Here is a 9,178-nt window from a genome sequence, read left to right as displayed (position 1 = left end):
TGGTTCTAGAGCTTATGGGTTTAGATCTAATTGTCACTTCAAGAAAAATATTATCCTTAGTATTAACTCTTAGTTCTGCATTCATTAATACAGAGGTAATTTGCTGTTTGGAATTTGGTCTGAAAATCTGTTGGTGTGGTTTTTTAAAGGAAAAGCAAGAAAAAAGCCAAAGTCAATTCATAAATAAGCTGTGGTAAATCCTGATAGCCTATATTTTCCAATCTCTTTGTATTTAAGGTAAACATAGGAGTACTTGTGTTCTTGTAGATGCCAAGTAGGGTTTGTTTGAGCTGGTTTGCTGCAGACAGACTTGCTGTTGTTTCCGTTGCCTACGGGAAGGGATTAAATTCATGTGCTGTGTTCATTAGGTGGTACTGAGAAATAGCATTCTACTGTAGCATGAGATAAATACGGCATAATGTAATCCAATAACATATTTGTATTTCATTAGGCAATAATGCAGCTTTACCAAAGTTGGCAGAAGAACTGGAATTTGAAAGTAACTTGAGAACTGACAAGGTATTTACGTTATTTTGAAAATTTTTACTCTACTGTTTCTTGTCTAGTTATAGATCTTGCTAGGGTTTCTTACTATACCTTTTGATTTTTGTGCAGCAAAAAAGGCATTTGAACTTCAAAACTCTTGAAGGGTCACTTTTCAGATTATTCAGCTGTACTTTTCTAAGCAGCTGGCATTTAAATTGTGGGCTGTCCGTGTTATTCTGTGGTAGAACCAATTCCCTCCCTCAGCCATGCTCCTTCTGTGACCATGACATCCAAGTTTGCTTTTTTCAGAATTGGTCATACTGTATGCATGTTGCTTGTGATAGTACTTGTAATATAGTCATATATGCCTTAGCTCTTACAGTTGGCAATTGTTAGTTTAGTGCTTTGAAATAGTAAATGTACACTGCTGTTCATTTCATTGTATCACTCCCTTGTCAGTCTTCAGACTTGCCCATTCTGTATGTGTTTGAGGAACACTTGCTGCTGTTCTGTACTGTGATACCTACAGCCCATTATCTGCTGTAACAGAAGAGTAGGGCATCCTGGATAATCCAGGGTCTTGGGGCTCATGGTCACCTATAGCTTGTGTAAGACCAAAGTTGAGCCTGTCTGTGCTGTGATCCATACTAGCCAGGATTCCAGGTGGGTTAATTCTTCATTCAGATGCAGGTCTGGATCCATTCATATCTTGCCAATGATAATAAGCATTTTGAGGGAGAATGTGGTTCAGAGACTCCCAAGCATCTATGAAAGGGTGGATCTGCACAGGGCTCCTGGCTGCAGCTCCAGGGCAGACCAGTTGAGTATTTCTGAACCATGTTTTTGATGCCTGGGATGCACTTCAGGAAAATCCAAGTCAACTTCAGTCTGGTGGGATTTATTGATTTGAGTTGAGTTCCACCTGCAAACACCTGTACTGTTTGCCAGCATAAGGTGGTCCTAGAGTCAGTATAGCCATGTTCACATGGCACTGTATCTGAGTTTACAGTGTCCAGATCTGACTTAAGTACACTTAGCTCCATACAGCATTAGCTATGCATCAGTAACATATAGCTGATCTGCAACTTGAATTTTTAAAAAACAAACAAACAAAAAAACCAAAACACGAGTTGAAAAGAACTGTACCTTATTATACATTGCAGATGCATATTTTTCTGTATATGTGAACATTTCTGGAATATAGCTTGTATTTGGAACTCTTCTTAGAGTAGGCGTTGCACCTTGACTTCCTGAGATTTCTCTTGAGATATCCTTTTTTAAACTAATCTCTGGTACCAGTGTTAACTCTAAGGTCGAGGTTAGGTACTGTACTGTTCAACAGTAATGTGACTTAGCTCTGCCAATGTTCCTTATTAATATTTTTACTGCTGTCTTAATAAGAAAGCTTTCGAAGGCTTTTATAGATTGTGACAAAACAGTGTTGTTCATTACATGAGGGAGGGGAGTGAGACATACTTGTTCTGGATGTCTGCAATATTTTTGTTTCTTTTGATTTTGTGTTTAGCCACAACAGCCTGAAAGTCCAAGAAGTGAAGAGGGATATGTGGATCTTCATACTAAAGAGTTTCAAAAAGGTAATTTTTATACTGATAGCAACTTACTTTTCATACTGATTTGACTATTACTTATGATGGGAGGGTTGTAGATTTGAGATATATATTATGTGTAGAGAGATTGAAGCAAAGCCTGCAGAAATCTTCTTGAAATGTTTCTAGGAGCTCACATGGCTTTGCATTTGGTTTGTGGGAAAGGAGGCCAGTCAGCCTTTTCTTCCAATAGGATATGCTGAAGGAAAGGTGGAAAGCATTTAGGATTTTTAAAAAGTAGACTGCTAACATTCTATTTAAAATCAATAAATACAGAAAAATGTTTGCCCAGGAAAGATACAGAAACTGCCCCAAAGAATGACTTTCTTCCTTATAAACTTAGAACATCTTGTTTCAGCTGTTGTGACAGGCCCTGTGAGGATATGACAAGAGTAAGCACTGTATGACTTAAGTCACAGAGACTTTACAGAAAGAGTTGAGGTGTTTTGGGCTTTTTTTTCTTTCTTGCTCTCCAGAAGATTAAAATATTTCTGGCCATCCACTGAAATTTGAAGAGCACTTATACCTAGGTAATCACCTAGCTAGAAATCTCAATTAGTCAACTTGGATCTGTGCTCAGTAATTCCTTTTCCATGTATTAATCAATAGGACCAAAAAAAAAAAAAAAATCCCTGTTTCCCAAAAGCACATTATTTTAAAATGTGTTGCGACTGTTTGGCTTTCGTATTAAAGCAGAAACAAACCCCTACTTTGTTCCCATCTTGATGGATTTTGTGCTCCAGATGCATTACAAAGATGTTTACAACACTACCAGATGAGAGTTAATCCTCAGTTAATGGAGTAACAAGCAAAACTAAAGTGAATTCCAAGAGGTACCAGTGATACTGCTGCACACAGAGTCCAAAGAGGTTAAAGATGCATTTCTTCTTACAGAAAGTTGCAGCTGAAAGCGTAAATGCTATGAAGGGCCACACTGTTAAGCTCACTTCTAAATTTTTAGACATGCATACCAAAATAACCATTTACCAAATAGAAAACAAAAATAGGAGTAAGGTGAGATATAAGCATTGGTATAAAACTTTGGATTCCTTTTTATTCTTGGGGTACGTCAAATTCACATACCTGGTTTAATGATGGTGTATATTCATCTAAGTGATAAGAGACATGCTCTACTCACAAGAAAGAAAATGTAAACCCTGAGAATAGATTAGAAAAATGTGGTCTTCAGGACAGTAGATCCAAAACTTGAACCAGTTTTTCTGTGAGGTTTCTTTGAAGTGCCTGAAAAACTGTGCCACTTCACATCACTCAGTCACCCAGACAGACAGTACTTAAATTTTAAAATGTGCAGCTTGAACTAGCTGTGATAATCTTGTTCCATGTAAAATGTTTAACAAAAATCCATTTGTTTTGTAAATCATGTTGGTTATTACACACACTGAAGAATAATGCTTTGTAGCTCTTGGTAGAGAGTGTTTTCTTTTTCTCCCCCACCACACAATAATCTCTCTTTTTATATATATATATACACACACATGCATATATACATATAGCTCAACGTACGTAAAAGGAAGTTGTTTAAAAGACAAATGTGTGTCCTGTCATGAGTATGAACAGCAGACACAGTAGTTTAGTAGTCCAAGATTCCTTGGAATGTAAACAAATCATTGCTGTTTGAGTGGGTAGGATCTAGCTCTTCATTTGACACTGCTTTAAAAATTGAAAGATGTTGTGCAACTAAACAGTATAGCTGTGGAATAATTGTTGCTAAAACATGTAGATTTAAGGAATGAGCTACAAATTATATAAAATTCTATGTAGAATAGAGTGGTTTTATTGGATCATAGGTTTATGTTCTTACTGTAGCTGAAAGGAAAACTGCTTGCAATGTTTTAGCAGCTTTTTTTTTTTAATTAAAATATTAATTCAGTGCCTTTATGAATCAGACTTTAAGGGTTTTGTAGAATGCTCAATGGACCAGCTTCTTTATGGTTCTCTTTATGTATCTATATGAAATGGCTTTGAAAGTTATGGAATTTTTTCAGAAGTGGAGAGCACTCATCAGCTCCCATAATTCATAATTATTTTCCACATTTTTGTGATATGGAAGGCTAAGGCTCTACTTTATCACAGAGTACAGTAGAGTCTAGCAATTGGACAATTTCCTTATGTGCACTGTATCAGATACAGGTCTCACTAGTACAATTACGCAAACTTTAGTTCTCTGGAAGCATACTGTTACAGCATAGTTTTCATCGCGTTTTACTTCATCCCATGATCCGCCATCTAGGGTTGTGATGCATAAAATTCTGATTCATTCAAATGCTAGAACTATATTTGAAATGTCAAAGTTACTGTATATTTCAAAGATGACAGCCGTGATTGCCTGTATTTTAGCCATAAAATGATTCTCAGATGTCCTATGCTTTAGAAATCTGTATTCTTTATTTTTATCTTTTTGTTCAAATATTGTTAAAGAGAAGATTGGATGCCTCTTATTTCCAACATTGAAAGTAAGTTTTACATAGTTTCAGGTACTCTGGAATCCTTTCAGAGAGGTGGAGTAGAGGATACTATGATACCTCGCTCTTGGTTAGCTTTTCTGATTATTTTTGTAATTATTTTCTAATAGATTTGCTGCAGAGGAATATTGCTTTGGAAAGAGAAACTTTTCATGTAAGTTCTTGGTTTTTAAATTTACTCTCTAAGTCTGTGCTGCTTTTTTTTTTTCTTACTTGCATTTACTTTATTTACATTAAATATTCTCTAAAGGAAAATACTATTTTTGTATATTCAGAGCCTACGTGTATTGAGACTGTGCAGCTGTGTAGGTTGATGTCTAATTATTCTTTCAAATTTGCCAGTAAATAAATCTTCTTGTGTTGTTGTTCCACAGTCTATGACTATTTCAAGACTGTTGTTAACTGGCAGAAAAGAGAAACTTGATTGTCCTCCTTGAGAATAGGGGACAAAAATAGGGATTATTCTTGGGGCTTTTGATCAGGACTAGAAACCTGTTATTTTAATGCGGTCTACCATGATTTCACAAGAATTTGGAGCTTATAAGTATAAAAGGGATGACTGGGAAAGTTGCAAATGTGAAGTGTTTCTTATGGAGCAGAAACAAGACATTTAACACAGATGACAAGCTAAAAAAACGTGTTTGTGGTTTCTTAAACTTGAGTAGTAAATTTATTACTACATGGTAATGCTAGTTGGCCACATTTCTGGTGCTAGTGAGATATTTCCTCTGTTTCTGCATGTAGGAGAGTGTCCTTTTAAATCCAAAAATATTTTATGTGAATTGCCGTGATAAACTGCTTTTAAAGCACATAGGAGGGTGCTTAATTAAAACTGAGACTATTTTCAGTAAAAATATCAATTAGAAATTCTGAAAATACTATGAGTCAGAAGTTCTTTCATGGTGCTACCCTATAGTAGTAACATTACTTGAGCTCTGGGAATAAACTGCTTTTGTAATACTGCTACTTTCCATTTTAATGCATGTTGTACTTGAAAGTAGGAAGTAGGAAAAACTTTCTCCCTTCTGTGTTCGTAAACTTCGTGGAAAAAAGAAGGTAAGGAGTTATCTGTCTTTGTGTTTTATGTGTAGGTGGAAAACTTGGATACCCAGATAACTGAAGAACATAGATCTAGAGGAATACAGTGTAAATCTTCAGGAGCAATGGATAAAGAAAAATGTAAGTGATACAGAACTATGCAAATTCGTGTAAAGCTTTTCTGCTGCAAAACAAAGTCCTACTGCGATTAGGCCATAAAATGGTGTATTGGAGGAAAGAATGGAATGTGGGGAATTCCAAACTCCAAAGCACTTGTTTTGGGAAGAACAACTTCTAATATTACACTTAATATATTTCATAAAAATACTGTAACAAATTTAATACTGCACAGAAGAGTATCATAGTACCTTTTTCTATCATAAGTGAACAAATTTTTTTGTTTAGTCTTTAAAATAATTACTAATTTTATCCTTTTTAAATAAAACACAAGGAAGGAATATAAAGCTGAGGAAAGCTGATCATCAGAGGAAAATCTAGCCATTCAGTAGACTTTGTGAGGCTGGATGCTTCCTTCAGTTAGATTGGAAAGAACTAAGTTTTAGTGTAACCTTTTATCTGTCTAGAAGCAAAAAGTGAGAAGGAAGTCAGTCCATTGAATGGCATAAACATTTCTAAGTTAAAGTTAGATAAAGTTAACTTAGAAATAATTTAGACATTTTGTTGACACAATAATTGAGACTATGTAATACCTGTTCAAGCTCTGCCCTCAACTGCTTTTGTCTTTTCAGCATCAGAACAACTTAAAAAAAAAAAAAATCGGGATAATTAATAATGTCATTTTTTATAACAGTTTTATTTTGCTTCTAAGAATTTTGATTTGATTAAGTGAGTAATTAGAAGCCATGCTGTATTCATTATAGTGTCCCACATACCATTAACTACTTTCTCTGTCTCTGGGTGAGCTGAAGTTCAGGTTGATGTTTTATTTCTTGATATGGTACCTGTCAAATTTCAATTTTGAGCTTATTTTTAAAAATAAGCAACCAAACCCCACCTGTAACGTACAAGAAACATGGAATTCTTTTTTGTAAACGTTTTGTCTTCCCTTTTCAAAGAGGGATTAGCGTAACTTTCTGTTCATATTGATGTAAATAAGATGCTGCTTTTCAGAATCTTTTGAATCGCACTAATGATGAGCTGATAAAAATAGTGGCATCAAAATGTGACAAATGCAGAAGGCACTTTGTTAACACTTGAACTGTTGTTTGTTTTTGCAGGCAACCAGCTGATTGCTCAGGATGTGAGGAAAGATAATGAACAAAGTCAATGTTCCAAAACAAAACCTGATAACATCAAGGTATTTTCAAGAACTTTTTTTTGTAATGTAAGAAAGATGGAAGTCTAAGTTTTTATTTCTATTGCAGTTTATTTTGGGAGGTATTTTCATTATTAACTGTAAACTGCTTTTGCATTGTCTTGAATACAAAATAACTGACTATAGAATGATATTCACTTTTCAAGGGGGAGACAATTTAAAAATAAAAATAAAGAAAAAAGGCAGGGGTCTGTGTTGTTGTACACAGCACCTGAATCCCTTTGAGGTGTCGTGGACCGATTTGCACAATAGTTAGGAGCTTAGGATCGCATGGAGCATTGCTGGATCCCAGTTGTCCAGTCAGTTCAGCACCTTCATGGTCATACTGATCTGAGATCTGCAAGAGGGTATTGGACTTTACCTGAGTTCTGGGTTTGCACTGATCCCTCTAAGTCAAAACAGGAATTCGGGACAAAATAGATGTTCCTTTTAAGAGTACATGCATAGTATTTGGGACTATCTCACCCATTGATTTTGATGAAGCTTCTCAGCATCAAAGTTTTTAAGAGACATTACAAAATCTTGATGAATAAAATAACTACTCGTGTATTGGGGTGTGGGGGTTTTTTTTAGCATAAGTAACTGACAATGATCTTTAATCTGTAGTAATATGCTTTTTTTTTCTTTGTTTCAAAATAATGTAGGAAGTTATTTCAGGTGATACAGCAGAAGTGTCCAAAGAAATTGATGTAAAGCATACACCTCCTAAAAGTACTATGGAAGAAAAAGGTAATGAAACTGCCTATTCTGGGCAATTTTCTGAACCTATACTGAATGCTAATTTCTTTTCATTTGAATGATTCTGAGAGAAATTAGGAAGTTGATCCCAGTTTGATCCCAGAAACTTTGATCCCAGCAAATACTTGCATATACTCTCTAGTTGCTGTCTGTTCTATTACTGCTATCAAATAATGCATTAATCCTAGTTCCTTTAATGGTGAGAGCAGATTTGATGTTTCTGCTGTGCTATCACCCATCCACTCTGTTATTGATTCAGTATGTACCTTGAGTAGGAAAGCTAATTGCAAATAAACAGGTGGCTAGGGAAATAGCATGATCAGGGTATGTGACAAGAATTTCTCCTAACTCTGACCACAAATAAGAGGTGTCCTTCCATGAAAAAAACCATGACACATTCACCATCAAACCAGTCCTGTTTGTTTCTGTAGAGAAACCAACCAGGAAAGAGTGCACAAGTTGCACTGTCATAGTTGACTTACTAATTGCACTAGAATAAATAATGAAAGATAGTGTGTCCACAGTGTTAATATTGGCTTTGATGTAACTTCAGTCTGTCTTTGTATGAACAGTGTATCTTCCCTAATGTTAGTTTGACCTATTAATAGTTTGGTCTCTCCAGTGAGCATGTTGACAAGTCTGAAACTGTTCTGCAATGAGCTTGTATCCTCAGCTTCCTGTTTCATGGAATGTGGGAGAAAATTGAATAGTGGCTTGTATTTATCTTACCATTTTACAGTGGGTCACACTCGTGAACTTTTGTTTTTACCTTAAATTAGAAGGCCCGTCTAATGCATCTAGTGATAGGGAAGCATTCTGGCAGACCAATATATTGTTGCTACAAGGCAAATAGTGTTAATTTCTAATGGGTGTTTTTAGGGAATTTTGGGCTACAGAATGAAATAATGCTTTTAGTGCAGAGATTGTGGCTTGTACATTTTTCTTTGTCTAACAAAACAAAGGTGTACAGTTTCTCTCTTCTTGTTTTTTTTGTATGTGTGAAGATGAATTTACCATAGAACAGGAAATGTCTGAAAAGGAAAAGCACGGTCTAGAATCAAATGAAAATTCTCCAGAGGTGAGTGATCTTATTCAAGTTAACTAACTGAGATAATGCAGGTTCACACTGAAAGTAAGTACTTTGTCTTTGTATTTTGTTGACAGCAATATTAAAACTTTGACTTCACCAACACAGAAATAGCTGTGAAAATTTATGTTTGGTACTGTAAAGTACCAAGGACTCATGTAGTTCTGTGTCACAAAGTATAAACCCACAGACCATAAGACATCAGTGGCTGATAATGAAGTAGAAGTAACTCCCTTCCTACATTTAATAGTACTTATAAATTGTATAGAAAGTAATTCTGTAGAGTTGTATTGTATAGAAATCATGTTTTCTGAAAACCTTGTAATTGAAATGTGGACAGTTTAGTCACTAGCAAATATGACTTGGCTTTACAAAAATACTGTCACTCAACAATTTTAAAACT

The 9,178-nt window shown here is 35.3% G+C and overlaps 1 protein-coding gene across 2 annotated transcripts in view; it reads left to right on the top strand.

The window, feature by feature from the left end:
- The window catches only part of BOD1L1 (biorientation of chromosomes in cell division 1 like 1), a 39,000-nt gene that overhangs the window by 17,763 nt on the left and 12,059 nt on the right, over positions 1 to 9,178 (top strand). For both annotated transcript variants that reach the window (XM_050896648.1, XM_050896649.1), the window contains exons 11-17: positions 452 to 519; positions 2,012 to 2,081; positions 4,687 to 4,730; positions 5,668 to 5,755; positions 6,853 to 6,932; positions 7,595 to 7,679; positions 8,693 to 8,766. In XM_050896648.1, coding sequence (XP_050752605.1) covers positions 452 to 519; positions 2,012 to 2,081; positions 4,687 to 4,730; positions 5,668 to 5,755; positions 6,853 to 6,932; positions 7,595 to 7,679; positions 8,693 to 8,766 — 509 coding nt within the window. The remainder of the gene's footprint in view (positions 1 to 451; positions 520 to 2,011; positions 2,082 to 4,686; positions 4,731 to 5,667; positions 5,756 to 6,852; positions 6,933 to 7,594; positions 7,680 to 8,692; positions 8,767 to 9,178) is intronic.

This window comes from Gymnogyps californianus, chromosome 4 (assembly GCF_018139145.2).
Source record: "Gymnogyps californianus isolate 813 chromosome 4, ASM1813914v2, whole genome shotgun sequence".
Lineage (NCBI taxonomy): Eukaryota > Metazoa > Chordata > Aves > Accipitriformes > Cathartidae > Gymnogyps > Gymnogyps californianus.
The sequence above is the reverse complement of the archived record's forward strand: the minus strand, read 5'-3'. Positions and strand labels throughout refer to the sequence as shown.